This window comes from Dermacentor albipictus, chromosome 5 (genome assembly GCF_038994185.2).
Source record: "Dermacentor albipictus isolate Rhodes 1998 colony chromosome 5, USDA_Dalb.pri_finalv2, whole genome shotgun sequence".
NCBI lineage: Eukaryota > Metazoa > Arthropoda > Arachnida > Ixodida > Ixodidae > Dermacentor > Dermacentor albipictus.
This window is the reverse complement of record NC_091825.1, coordinates 4,205,083-4,220,118: the sequence shown is the minus strand read 5'-3', so window position 1 is coordinate 4,220,118 and position 15,036 is coordinate 4,205,083. Positions and strand designations below refer to the sequence as shown.

General features: G+C 48.0%; 1 protein-coding gene across 18 annotated transcripts in view; it reads right to left on the bottom strand.

Moving 5' to 3' along the window:
• Scm (Polycomb protein Scm) overlaps nucleotides 1-15,036 on the bottom strand; it is a 426,899-nt gene that overhangs the window by 211,796 nt on the left and 200,067 nt on the right. For all 18 annotated transcript variants that reach the window (XM_070538219.1, XM_070538231.1, XM_070538222.1 and 15 more), the window contains one exon: nucleotides 980-1,223. In XM_070538219.1, the coding sequence (XP_070394320.1) occupies nucleotides 980-1,223 (244 nt within the window). The remainder of the gene's footprint in view (nucleotides 1-979; nucleotides 1,224-15,036) is intronic.

Here is a 15,036-nt window from a genome sequence, read left to right as displayed (position 1 = left end):
TAGAAACACCAGCCACCCACCACAGAGTCTTACAAGGGGATGTCGCAGGGCATGTAAAAACAGGTCCTGCAAGCGCCAGCTGTACATTACCACTATAACTGAACATAACATAACCTAGGTTGGCTACTCACACAGGGTTAACCATCGCTGAAGTAATGCAGAAGAGAGAAGACAGGAAAGATTAAAAGTGAGAGAGAAAGACGAAGATTGGAGAAAATGATAGAAAAAGGCAACTACCGATTTTGCCCGGGTAGGTCAGTCCGGAAGTGCTGTCCACATGAAGCCAAGGCCAAGGGGGCATGTTGCCTCTGCAGAGGGACCTTAAAGGTCCACACACTCGGCATCAGCTCAACCACCAGGATGCCCTTTTCCTCGGACACGGCTAAGCCACACATGGTTAGATGCGCGAGGGTTCAACCCTCGTGTGCTAGGTAACGCAGTGTCGCAGCACACCAAATGCCTGCCAATGCAGGTGCCCCTGCAGGGAACGTGCACTGGTGCCTCGTGCTGAGTGGGCACATCTTTTAAAGCTTCCCGCCAAAATGTCCCACTCAAAGAAGTTGCTCATTGAGGCAGAATTCAAGGAGTGCAAACGTAAGCTTGCCGAAGCCACAAAAACAACAATTCACATTGTGAGTCTTGTACCGCAACAATTCATGTAACGCTTTGCCGCAAATGTGTACTACAGTTGAGTGTCACATGTTTCAGTGATTTCAAATCGTACGTTTTCCTGTTAGCACATTTATTTCCAGAGCACATGAATTAGGTTCGACTGTATATTGCTGCTGATCAAGCAGCAATAAAATCAGTTGGTAGTAACAGTTTGTTGTTAATCATCTTCATTGTGGCATATATTCTGCATGCAACCTGTTCACTTCTGAATGGCAACTGGATGCAGAAAATTTGCCTTTCAATGAAGGCAAATCGTCCGAAAGGCAAATCATCCACAGGGATACAATAGCACCAACTAAGTTCTCACCTTTGTTGCCAGGTGGCTGAAGAGGGTGTCCACTAAGGCGGCACCACCCGACCGGGAAGATGTCACGGGAGTCAAAACGGCACCAGTAGTCAAAGGCACCTCGCCAGCCGTCAAAGGTGACAAATAGCATGTCATCTTTGACTGCCCCAACAGTGGCTGGACAGATGAGGTGGGGGTTCTTGCGATCTAGTGCCTCCAGCTTCATGCCCACTTTGAATTCATTGCTCCGTGGGCTGGGTGGTTCCTGGGCAGCAATCAGACAAAAGCACAAGAGAAATGCTGCTTCTGTTGTACAAATGGACTGAATTGTGGGGGATGACACAGTACATGGTGCCACAGATTCATCTGTCTTCGCATAGTGCCACAAGGGGTGCCATGAATAGTCAGAGAAGTGATCCGAATTGAATACATTTCAAATAATGAACAGCTATTGTCACACTTAATATAAAACAATGTTCACATCCCACTACAGTTGGCTTCCATTAATTCTATCCTAATGGGATGGATGAAATCGACTGAATTAACAAGATGCAAAAAACAAGAAAAGTCAGAGTTTGCCTGAAAGACGAAGCATCCATTGCAATAGCAAATTAGTAGACAGCAATTCGAAGTAAAGATAGTAGTTTTATTGGCCGTATAAGTAAATGTTCGCTTACAAACTTAATTAACAAGCATGGTGTCAGTGTGCACAGGCAAAAGCGAACACAGCACACACAATGAACGCTGGCGTGAGGAAGCACGGCAACAGCAGCGAGTGGAGTGACCTTCATGCTGTATATTTATTTATTTATATATTTATCTATTTATTTGTTTATTATACCTCAAAGGTCCCTGGCTGAGACATTGCATGAGGGGTGGGCATAACATGGCAAAAATGTTCGTTCGGTGAAAAGACTTCTTGAACGATGGGGCTTCGATTGAAGACTTGAAACGGAGCAGGTCACTGATGATGGCGATGAGTTCCGACAGGTGATTCAAATCGTTGGCAATTGAGACAAAAAATGAATTTTGGTATGCCTAGGTCTGGGAGCAAAGTTTCAGGCTTTTGTTAGATCATTCCTCATGAACAGAACAGCCACCATCAGGATTGCGCAACTCAAGTCAGATGGGTTCGCACTAGGGGCCAGAGGCACTCCCCAAGGAGCAGTCATCTCCCCCTTACTGTTCAACTAGTCATGACGGGCTCGTCGGAGAGGCTAAGATTCATTCCTAATATAGGCCACTCGCTATACGCGGATGATATCTCGATCTGGTGCCCGGGAAAATCACTTGCAGAAGTAGAGCACGCGCTACAATCAGCTCTAGACGCAACGGAGTCCTACCTGGAAGACACAGGCCTCCAACTATCCCCAAACAAATCTGAATTGTTACTGTACAGGCTGGCCAGGCGAGGCGTTAGGGGGCTCACCCCCCTTAACCAACTTCCCATATCCCTGTTTGCAAGAAACGGGCAGCCCATTCCTCAAGTCTGTGGGGTCTGATGTGGGATTCTCCTCCCGTACTCTTGGGACAAAGGAACGACAACACAGTAGTGCAAACAATCACAAGGGCATTTATTGCACCTTTCATAGATCACTGCCTGCTAGCCGAGTTGCTATCCACAAAACATGCCGATGGGCGCGCGACAAATCTAGAAGTCCGACTCACCGCGTCCTCGCGAGCGAATATGTTCGCTCCATGCTGGATCCCAGCGCCTGGTCGTTCGCGTGTACGGTCACGCGAATCGTGGTGCGTTCGATGGCGGCCACGCGAGGCGGTCTTGCAGATGCATCGGTCGCCGCCCGCGCGGAATGTCCGCGCTGTTCGGCGACCTGCCGGGGAAGAGCGTTGCTGCACGTGCGGCACGTCCGTCCCGCTCCCTGTCTCGAACCCAAGAGAGAGCGCCTTGTCTTTCCCGAACGCAAGTAACAGCGCAGCGGCGCGACGCTCGCGCCATCTCTCGCACCACGCTTGTACCACTCCAACGCCGTACCACGCCACGCCGCGGCCCACGCGGCGACGCCGCACAGAGACGGCGCTATGCGGGAAAACAAGCTATCAGGGGAGGCGCGAGGGTCGCGCATCCCCGCATCCCCCCAACCTTAAATCACTTCTTATTCCGGCAAAACATGTCACACGGTCTAACATTAACCCGTGCTTCGCGAACAAGATAGTACATGCAACAGTAGCCACGCTGAGGAAATGTCCACACGCTGTCCATAGCATGCGAGCCGACTGCCCTTGGGTACACCGCTGGCGTCCGCCGGTCACAGCAGCAGCTTTGCAGACTTGACGGCACGATGCCAGGCCAGGACTCCGGAAACGACAATGCACTAGTCGGTACGAGCAAGCGTCGCTCGCACCGACGCGCCCTGCTGGCAAGAGCCGCCGTAGCTGTCCGTGACCGCCGGCTCTTGTCCGCCGCCGAGGGTTGTGAGCTGGATACAGGAGGCCGCCGAAGTCGCCGCGCCGAACTGGCCACAGCATCATTATCACCCGGGGTGGCTCGATCGTAGTCCGGGGCAGCAGCGCAGACGATGTGCAGGTTACGGCAAACCAGGGGTGACTCCAATCACACTGCGTAAACTCAACACACTCGGCAAACACTAAAGTAGTGCAAGGGAGAGGAATTCTGCATACGCATCGCCCACGTGGTACGATGTTCAACTCGGCTAGCAAAAGATCGGGCAGCTACTCAGATGCTAAGTTCACGTGAACGAAGCTCGCTTTCTTGAGTCGAACGAGTAATTTCAATTCGTGCGAGGCTAACTAGAATGAGGTAAGCAAAGTGCAACACCTCAACGCCACGGTCCACCAGGTTGTGTCCCTCCACGTGCGACAGACAGCTTCGTAAAGCCTTAGGCCTAAAGCGTCGCTACCCTGACAACAACCGGCATCCAAAAAAAAAAAAAAACACCCAAGATGGGCGCAAAACCTGCAGCCGCGAGGAGACGTCAGCTCTGTGAGGTGGTCCTACTCCGCTCGGTGCACACAGCATCCGAGTTGACGGCGCCCACCGTCCCGGACGGTGTCAGAGCGCCCGGTGCCAGGCCGCAATACCAGTCAGCCCGTAGTGGCACCCGTGGCCTGCGGCCACCCGGCTCCCAGAGCCGCGACTTCATACGAGTCAAAGAGATAGAAGAAGCTATTTACATAAGAAATTCGGACCACCCACGAGGCTTCCGTACTCACTTGCTTCAGGCTTGCCACTGCTCCGCGGGCGCTCAGCCTCGCTCTCCCAGGATGCAGACCACGTGGCACTCGTACCAACGAATGCCATTAAAAAAAAAACACTTGCGAAAAGGCTTAGTATGTTGACATGTTCAAACACACTACAGCCACCGCCGCCTCGCTCAAGAAAGCACGCCGCTGACGCTAGCGATCAAAATCCACGCTAGGCCTACGCTTCGGTTCAAACAAAGGTCTTGAACGAAGCAACACTTAAAGTTATCGTCCGATGCCCCAAGAGTCCCACGTTGGGCAGCCAGATGTGGTTTGATGTGGGATTCTCCTCCCGTACTCTTGGGACAAAGGAACGACAACACAGTAGTGCAAACAATCACAAGGGCATTTATTGCACCTTTCATAGATCACTGCCTGCTAGCCGAGTTGCTATCCACAAAACATGCCGATGGGCGCCGAATCATCCGTTCGGTTCAGGGGAGACTGCGCCTTTTCTTCATCAACTGAGGTGATCAAGAGGAGGGGACCAGCCTCTTTCCGACTTGGAGACGGCCGTACGTGGAATGCCTCCAAGTTTTCCAGGGTTCCGGAGAGGGGCACCTGGGAACCAGGCCCACCTGCCACGCCGCAGCCACGGTCTCCTGAGGCACTGCAGCCTCAGGAGACTCGCCACATTGTTTCCGATACAGCTCGCGGGACCACATCGCGTCAGCGCCGCAGTGCCCAGCGCATGGCAAGACTTGTTCGTTTTGCAGTCGCAAGGGCCACTTTCAAAGGGTATGCAACCGCAAGCTAACCCAAATGCAAGGCCGAGTCCGTGAACTTGAATTTCATGAAGATGTTTCGTCATCCAGCAGTGCTGAGGAAGTTTTGACTGTGCAACATTCCGCGCGTAGCAGAATTCATATTCAAGTGCAAGTCGCGAATGTCACTTTGACATTCCTTGTTGATTCAGGGTCGTCTGTTTCAATGCAGTCGGAGCAGGAATTCAGTCGATATTTTCAGAGCGTTCCGCTCCTGCTCCTTCCAGGCCCACCTGCCACACCGCAGCCGCGGTCTCCTGATGCACTGCAGCCCGCCACGTCCCAGCTTCCTGATGCGCTGCAACCTGCCACGCCGCAGCCGCGGTCTCCTGAGGCGCTACAGCCTGCCACGCTGCAGCCGCTGTCTCCCGATGTGCTGCAGCCTGCCGTGCTACAGCCTCCTTCTCCCAGGACGCAGGCACTGTCTCCTGGCATACTGCAGCAGCAGTCAACAAGCCCGCCGCCAGGGCGACGTCCAACGCAGCCAACCCGAGAGCGCCGGCCACCAGCCTGGCTCCAAGACTATCAGACCAATTAGTTGGCGGTCTGTCATTGTGTACATAGGTTGTAAATATGTGTAAATAAGTACAGCGTGCATGCTTTGGGGTTTTCCTTACTAATACTTACTAACAGCTAACCACTAAATATAAGGGAGGGAGTATGTTATATTCAGTTTCGTTATTCATTTCAGTTCTTTATTCCCCAGGGGTGCTTATGTTCTTCATTATATATATTGGTTGTATGTGTTCAATAAACGGCTTTTTTACTTCGGGACGGCTGGAGTCTGGCTTCCACCTTCGGTCAATACCACAATTAGTTATAGGGCAATATATGACACAATCGTCGGCGAAGAGGCAGATTTCAGAAGAGACGTTGCAAGGAAGGTTGTTAATATAGATTAGGAAAAGAAGTCGACCACGGACGGTTCTTTAGGGTACACTTGAAAGGACGGAAGACATCGGCGATGAATATGACTTCGTGCAAACAAACTGTTGGCAATTAGTTAGGAATGCCCTTATCCATGCTGATACTGATGGATGTTGGTTCAGATTTGAAAGTTTTAGTATTAGACGTTCATGAGGGACCTTATCAAAAGCTTTTTCATAACCTGAAAACAAGACGTCAACAGGAATATTCTGGTCAATAAAACGATGCAAGTCTGTGTGAAAAGTGCGAACTATGTTTCAGAAGAACGTCCTTTGCAGAAACCATGTTGATTAGGATGAAAGAAATTAACAGAGAATAAAAAATTAGCTATGCTAGAGTAACTAACATGTTTCATGATTTTGGAGCAGGTGCAAGTGATTGAAATTGGTCTATACACTGGAACCCCGATTAACAACTTTCTCGGGACCGCGAAAAAGTGTCGTAAAATGCGGCCGTCGTAGAATCCCAACATAAGTTATGCCTATAAAGATACTACTTATTTCACGTGATGGATTTACAAGAAACTTCAATGCAAACTACTAACATACTCTACAGCGCTTGGAAACCCAAATTACCAAAAGAGTAAATGCGATAAGAATTAATGCTGCAGTACAGGTACCAATCATGCTTTATTCAAGCGAACCTTTACAGCATTCCACTTCCCACTGCCACGTTTCCTGCCAGCCGGCGCGAACTTTAAAAAAAGCCGGTAAGTCTCTTTTGGACCTTGTTTGATCTGTGAACCAAGAGCGTTCGCTTGAGTTGGGCAACATCCAAAAGGAGGTCCTCTGCGGCATTGCGTGAACAGATGAAGTTCCGGATGCCGTCTATGTGCCGTAGCACCTCGCTGAACGTGGTAGGCACAGGCACGGTAACTGTGGCGTCGTCGTTGTCCTCAACTGATGTCGCAGCGGTGTTGGCACTAGGCAAAGCCTCCTCGATGCCGTCATCCAGCGACACCTCGCCACAGATCGCAGCGTTTTCGTCAGCCTCCATGTACTCGGCGAAGGTCGTGGTGAGGGTTAAACCCTCAAAATCGGCAGTGGCGAAGCCTGCATCGGCCTCGAGCGACATTGAGGTTGTTTCGTCCTCAGCAGAGGAGGCAGTCTCTCGCTTAAAGCCACAGTGCTTGAACGAGTTAGTGATTGTGCTTCGCGACACTGCGTCCCACAAACTGGCAATAAAATGAAAGGCGTCGATAACAGTTCTTTCTTTCCGACTCGGTGCGCTCTATGGCCGCCAGCCGACGCTGCACTAGCCGCTTCATATACCCTTGCTTGACACACCTAATGACGCCGGCATCCAGCGGCTGCAGCCGGCTTCTGTAGTTGGGCGGAAAAAAAAAAACCTTTATGTTCCTCAGGCTCGCCGTATCGGGTGGGTGGCACTGTGCGTTGCCCACGAAAAGCAATATTTTCCTCGCCTTAGCAACCATTTTGTCATCCAGCTGTTGCAAAAAATTGCTGAAGAGCGAAGACGTCATCGACGCCTTTTTGTTGAAGTTCTAGCTGCACGGCAGCGTCTTCAAGTTCTTAAAGCACTGTGGCTTTGCAAACTTTCTAACAACGAGCACGGGTAGCCTCTTGGAACCATCCTCGTTAGCACAGTATAGTGCTGTCACACACTCTTCACTGCGTTTGCCACCATTACAGCAGTTACCCTTAAACGCAAGGGTTTGCTCGGGCTGCATATGGTAAAAAATACCGCTCTCATCGGCGCTGAAAATATCGCAGGGCTTGTATGCAGCAGTCATCTCCGGCAGTGACTCCATCCACTCGTTCACCATCGAAACGTCCACGGAAGTGCTTTCTCCGCAGGAGCGGCTGTACACAATCCTGTTTCGTTTTTTAAAGCGATCCAGCCACCCGCTCGATGCCTGAAAGTCGTCGATGCCCAGACGCCCAGACGCAATGCCACAAGGTCCGCCTTTTCTTTTAGAGTGGCGCCGTCAACATTAATCGCAGAGCTCCGTGCTTGATGCAGCCACTTGACGAGAACTTTTTCTAACTTCTTATGCTGCCCTTCTTTTGCCGCTTTCTGCTTGAGCCCGAACTTGTTGGCATCCTGCGATATCACCGCTTTGTTTGCCAGGATCGTCTCAAGCGAAGATTCGCGTATCTTAAGGTCCCGGGCAATGCTGACTTTCGTGGCTCCATGCCGCTTTTCCACTTCCTCGATAATATTCAGCTTTTTGCCGAGCGACAGGATTGTTTGCTTTTGGGACATCGTGCGTCGCGTTGCTTCACACAACTCAAAACCTCCGCTGTACGCTGGTCACTAAGATTACGACATAAAACATGTGCAATAAACCTAGGCCTCCCCGCGCTACCTAGTCGGCGATCTGCTGCTGGGAAATTGGAAGGAGAGAAACGCTTCCCCAATGCGACGAGAGGCACCACCGCTGAGAAGAGAAGGAGAAAGTGATTGTGTAGGAGAAAAGGCGCTATTTCAGCACAGCAAGTGTCGCGGGCAGCTGCTGGTAGGGGAGAGAGAAACGAACGATGGGACGAGGCAGGGGAGAAGGCTGTGCTGGAGCGGACCGGGTCGAGCGGTGTCAAGCGCTCCGCATGCGGAGAGACAGAGCGAGGAAAAGGACCCACAGCCCTTTTTTTTTTGTCTGCCGTTCCGTCCCGTACTTCACAAGGTTCGTCGTATAACACGGGTCTGGCGTAAAATTGCGTCGGATAACCAGGGTTTTTAATGCATTGCTTCTATGGGGACTTCGCCGAGACTGCGCTAATCCGTCGTAAAACCCGGGTCGTCGCAATACCAGGGGACGTATAACTGGGGCTCCACTGTAATTAGTTGGGGAAGGTTTGTTGCCTTTCTTAAATAGGGGAATTACTTTACCGGTTCGCCAGTGCTGTGGAACATAACCGGTTGTTAGTGACTGCTGAAATATGAGTGATAAGATTAAACTGCATATGTGTTTTGTGTTCTTTAAAACTTAAGCGTTTATGCCATCAACACCAACTGAAGATGAATTTTTTAGGAAGTCTATAATCTTAACGATACCACTGGGGTTAAAGATAATGTCTGGCATCTCAGGATACCTGTAAGCTGGGGCATCAGGAAGATTTTGAAGAGGTTCAAGGGCGAATACAGAGCAAAACGTATTATTCGATACATTATTGACTGCGGAATCAGGTATAGGAAAGCCATCGGAGCCATAGATGTCTATATTGTTAGATTCAGTGGGATAAACACATTTCCAGTAGACCTTAGGGTTGTTTTGCAGCATGGAGGGTAATGAATTAGAGTAGAAGTTTCACTTTTCTTTTATTGCTAGTGTGTCGTACCAAGTGAATTGAGAATTGGTATGCTTAGCACGTCGGAAGAGGTGTTTTTGTTATTATTTAGATGCTTTAAGTTCATATTAAACCAAGGCGATTGCATTTGTTCACTCACTGTAATAGTAGGAATGTAAAATCCAATTGTTGCATCTCTGCTTAAAAAAGGAGCCAGTTCGATTCGGTTCAGCAGGGCTGATATGTCGAGGCGAGATGGTCATAGAAGGCTGGTAATTCATTTATTAGGCTGGAGTAGTGGCCTCGGTCATAAAGTGCAAGTTCTTTTTTTTTTACTTTTTTTTTTACTTTTGTATAAATTACAGGAAAATGTGGTATGGGTAATAGTGTGGTCACTGAGACTTTGCACATGTGTAACTATGCAGAAACTTTCGGGCTACGAGGTTAAAATAAGGTTAAAATATAGTCAAGTCAATAAGGTTAAAATAAGGTCAAGAATGTTTGAGAAATGATCGGTGGTGCGTATTGGCTGGGTGATGAGCTGGGATAAACCGAAAGTGAGACACGTGTTGATGAGTTGGCAAGAAACGTTGCTTTATGATCACGTGGAAGTAAGGTCAGACCAGTCAATCGCGGGAAAATTGAAATCACCGAAGGGCAGAATTGGAAAGTTTGGGTGTGTCTTAGCTAGCGTTTTCAGAGCGTCACGAAAATCATATACAATAGTTCCATTAGCATTGAGTGCGCAATAATGGACTCCAATGAGATTGCGTGGTAGTGATGTGTTGCGACATAAGCAAATCATTTCTAATGGGGATGATAAGTTGACTAGTGTAGAGTGCAGTCGACGATTAGTAGCGATAATAACACGACCTCCACGGGAATTGTCGTTTCGGTCTTCACAAAAATGTCTAAATTTGTTAAAGAGGGACGTGCCATGAAAACTTTTTTTTTTCATTTATGGGAATAAATTGGTGAAATTTGGCATGCAGGTGTGATCTGTTATGCTGATGTCATAACTGAAATTAGTTTTGTGCTATTTATTATAGTTTTTGAGTTACAACAACTGACAGCTTCTAACGGTCATCCCCAAATGAATTAATTAATTACACATAAGTTCGCCAAGATTTTCACATCTGCATGCCCATTCTGTGCAATAAAGCTATTGGTTTATTTTTTAAATGCCGAAATGAGCATAAAAATATTTTTTCAGCTTTCCTTTACATATTGTCTTACTAACGACTTTTGCAAAAAACCTATTATAGATTTATTTATGAGGTGCAGTTAAAAATGGACAGCTTTATTGTACTCGTCAATGTTTCAGGATCTAAGTACAAAAGACAGAATGATTTTGTCTTCATTCATTGTAATATGGCACTGGGATGACTGAAAGCAAATGCACAATATATGAAAGCTGAGAAAACGTAACTCAAAGTTTCATTTGTTGTAAAAATTTAAATCTTTATTTTGAGCACCTAAAACCTGCCTGGGATGTAGCCCTTTGCCTATGGGGACACATTTTCTTTACATTTTGATGTAGTTTTTCGCTTTCTGGCAGCAGTTTAGAGCACCTTAGTTGCCTTTTTGATCAGCGTGCATCCATTCGTCGTGCAGAGCTAGATGACAGCGCATTCAAAACATCCGCTCTTGACTCTCGTTGTGCAACCTGTTTCTTTGTGAGAGTTGGTATCTGAAATCTGCAGGTGAATATTTGACGCGAGAACTTCTGCCCCGCCGATTTCGCAGTGCCGTCATCACCGCTTACGGACACGCCTTCCCCATCACTCGTGGTCGTGCCTTCACCATCGCTCGTGGTCGCGCCTTCACCATCGTTTGCGGACGCGCCTTCCCCCTTGCTCGCACTTTCACTATCGCTCGCAGACACGCCTTCACCATCGCTCGCAGATGCACCTTCACCATCGCTCGCTGACGTGCCTTCCCCATTGCTTGCGAACGTGCCTTCACCATCGAGATCACCCTGGTCGCGCCTTCCCCATTGCTCGCCCCCGGTCACGCCTTCCCCATCGCTTGAGGACGTGCCTTCTTCATCGCTCGCGGTCGCACCTTCCCATCGCTCGCGGTCACGCTTTCACCATCGCTCACGGACGCGCCTTCACAATCGCAAACATGATTGTCAGCTCACCCTTGCACACTTTCACTTGCAAATAGAGAATACGGTGCACGGTGATGATGAGAAAAAAAATTCGCCGGGAGTGTCTATTTAATTCTATCACATAAAACATCAAAACAACTCACCGATTCATTTGACAGTATTTGCTTGATTTTAACACACCCCTAAATCAAAGGTTGCAGCGGTGGCGTAGAGGTAGAACACCCGCCTCGCGTGCAAGAGGTCCATGGTTCGAATCCCGGTGCCGGCAATTTTCCACCGGATTTAAAAAAAAAAAAAAATTCCGCGTGTTGACAAAATTGCATAAACAGGCCTGGAGTGTGGCCTGATCCCAGTGACTAGAACTGGTAACGCATTCCCTCACCAGAGCAGGATTGGTGGCCACCCTGGTGCAGTACTTGGCCACAACCTCCTATATGAACAACACAATCAAACCCCAGCCCTCAGTCCCCAGCAGCTGCGAAGCAACTGACCACGGCGGCGGTCAGACCTGCGACGCTGCAGAGGGTGCTAAGAATCACTGGCTCCGGACAGGCCGCCATTGGAATATGAACCTGGCAACGTTTAACGCTAGAATGTTATCTAGTGAGGCGAGTTTAGCAGTGCTATTGGAGGAATTAGAGGGAAGTAAATGGGATATAATAGGGCTCAGAGAAGTTAGGAGGCCAAAAGAAGCATATACAGTGCTAAGAAGCGGGCACGTCCTGTGCTACCGGGGCTTAGCAGAGAGAAGGGAACTAGGCGTCGGATTCCTGATTAATAAGAATATAGCTGGTAACATACAGGAATTCTATAGCATTAACGAGAGGGTGGCAGGTCTTGTTGTGAAACTTAATAAGAGGTACAAAATGAAGATTGTACAGGTCTACGCCCCTACATCCAGTCATGATGACCAGGAAGTCGAAAGCTTCTATGAAGACGTGGAATCGGCGATGGGTAGAGTGAAAACTAAATACACTATACTAATGGGTGACTTTAATGCCAAGGTAGGCAAAAAGGAGGCTGGAGACAAGGCAGTGGGGGAATATGGCATAGGCACTAGGAATATCAGGGGGGAGTTATTGGTAGAGTTTGCGGAACAGAATAATATGAGGATAATGAATACCTTCTTCCGCAAACGGGATAGCCGAAAGTGGACATGGAGGGGCCCGAACGGTGAGACTAGAAATGAAATAGACTTCATACTCTGCGCTAACCCTGGCATCATAAAAGATGTGGACGTGCTCGGCAAGGTGCGCTGCAGTGACCACAGGATGGTAAGAACTCGAATTAGCCTAGACCTGAGAAGGGAACGGAAGAAACTGGTACATAAGAAGCCGATGAATGAGTTAGCGGTAAGAGGGAAAATAGAGCAATTCCAGATCAAGCTACAGAACAGGTATTCGGCTTTAACTCAGGAAGAGGACCTTAGTGTTGAAGCAATGAACGACAATCTTGTGGACATCATTAAGGAGTGTGCAATGGAAGTCGGTGGTAACGCCGGTAGGCAGGATACCAGTAAACTATCGCAGGAGACGAAAGATCTGATCAAGAAACGCCAATGTATGAAAGCCTCTAACCCTACAGCTAGAATAGAACTGGCAGAACTTTCGAAGTTAATCAACAAGCGTAAGACAGCTGACATAAGGAAGTATAATATGGATAGAATTGAACATGCTCTCAGGAACGGAGGAAGCCTAAAAACAGTGAAGAAGAAACTAGGAATTGGCAAGAATCAGATGTATGCGTTAAGAGACAAAGCCGGCAATATCATTACTAATATGGATGAGATAGTACAAGTGGCTGAGGAGTTCTATAGAGATTTGTACAGTACCAGTGCCACCCAGGACGATAATGGAAGAGAAAGTAGACTAGAGGAATTCGAAATCCCACAGGTAACGCCGGAAGAAGTAAAGAAAGCCTTGGGAGATATGCAAAGGGGGAAGGCAGCTGGAGAGGATCAGGTAACAGCAGATTTGTTGAAGGATGGTGGGCAGATTGTTCTAGAGAAACTGGCCACCCTGTATACGCAATGCCTCATAACGTCGAGCGTACCGGAATCTTGGAAAAACGCTAACATAATCCTAATCCATAAGAAAGGGGACGCCAAAGACTTGAAAAATTATAGACCAATCAGCTTACTGTCCGTTGCCTACAAACTATTTACTAAGGTAATCGCAAATAGAATCAGGAACACCTTAGAGTTCTGTCAAGCAAAGGACCAGGCAGGATTCCGTAAAGGCTACTCAACAATAGATCATATTCACACTATCAATCAGGTGATAGAAAAATGTGCGGAATATAACCAACCCTTATATATAGCTTTCATTGATTACGAGAAAGCATTTGATTCTGTCGAAACCTCAGCAGTCATGGAGGCATTACGGAATCAGGGTGTAGACGAGCCATATGTAAAAATACTGAAAAATATCTATAGCGGCTCCACAGGCACCGTAGTCCTCCATAAAGAAAGCAACAAAATCCCAATAAAGAAAGGCGTCAGGCAGGGAGATACGATCTCGCCAATGCTATTCACAGCATGTTTACAGGAGGTATTCAGAGACCTGGATTGGGAAGAAATGGGGATAACAGTTAATGGAGAATACCTTAGTAACTTGCGATTCGCTGATGATATTGCCTTGCTTAGTAACTTAGTAATGCATGCTCACTGACCTGGAGAGGCAAAGTAGAAGAGTGGGTCTAAAAATTAATCTGCAGAAAACTAAAGTAATGTTTAACAGTCTCGGAAGAGAACAGCAGTTTACAATAGGCAGCGAGGCACTGGAAGTCGTAAGGGAATACATCTACTTAGGGCAGGTAGTGACTGCGGATCCGGATCATGAGACAGAAATAATCAGAAGAATAAGAATGGGCTGGGGTGCGTTTGGCAGGCATTCTCAGATCATGAACAGTAGGTTGCCATTATCCCTCAAGAGAAAAGTGTATAATAGCTGTGTCTTACCAGTACTCACCTACGGGGCAGAAACCTGGAGGCTTACGAAAAGGGTTCTACTCAAATTGAGGACGACGCAACGAGCTATGGAAAGAAGAATGATAGGTGTAACGTTAAGGGATAAGAAAAGAGCAGATTGGGTGAGGGAACAAACGCGAGTTAATGACATCTTAGTTGAAATCAAGAAAAAGAAATGGGCATGGGCAGGACATGTAATGAGGAGGGAAGATAACCGGTGGTCATTAAGGGTTACGGACTGGATTGCAAGGGAAGGGAAGCGTAGCAGGGGACGGCAGAAAGTTAGGTGGGCGGATGAGATTAAGAAGTTTGCAGGGAAGGCATGGCAACAATTAGTACATGACCGGGGTTGTTGGAGAAATATGGGAGAGGCCTTTGCCCTGCAGTGGGCGTAACCAGGCTGATGATGATGATGATGAAATCAAACATCTGCCTGCTTAGAAAGGACATTGAGGCTTCAAAACAAAGTACAGAAATCGATATAACGAACTTCACAAGAACGTGGCAAACTTATTTTGAAAGGTCATTATAGTGAAAGCCCCAAAATTAACCATTTTACCCATCAACCCACGAGTTGATCAATTGTCATTGGTCATCAATTGTCGAATTAGGAAGGAACAGCGCCAACTAAGACGATCACAAGAGGGGAGAATGACACAGGACAAGCGCCAATGTCGTTCTCCCCTCTTGTGATCGTCTTAGTTGGCGCTGTTCCTTCCTAATTCAAGTATGCACCATCTAGCCCAAGTGAATGTTCTCCTGAACCATCAATTGTCCACGAGTTCAAATGTCACTGCATGAGCAATCCACCAAAACATCACTGTTGGCTGTCAGCC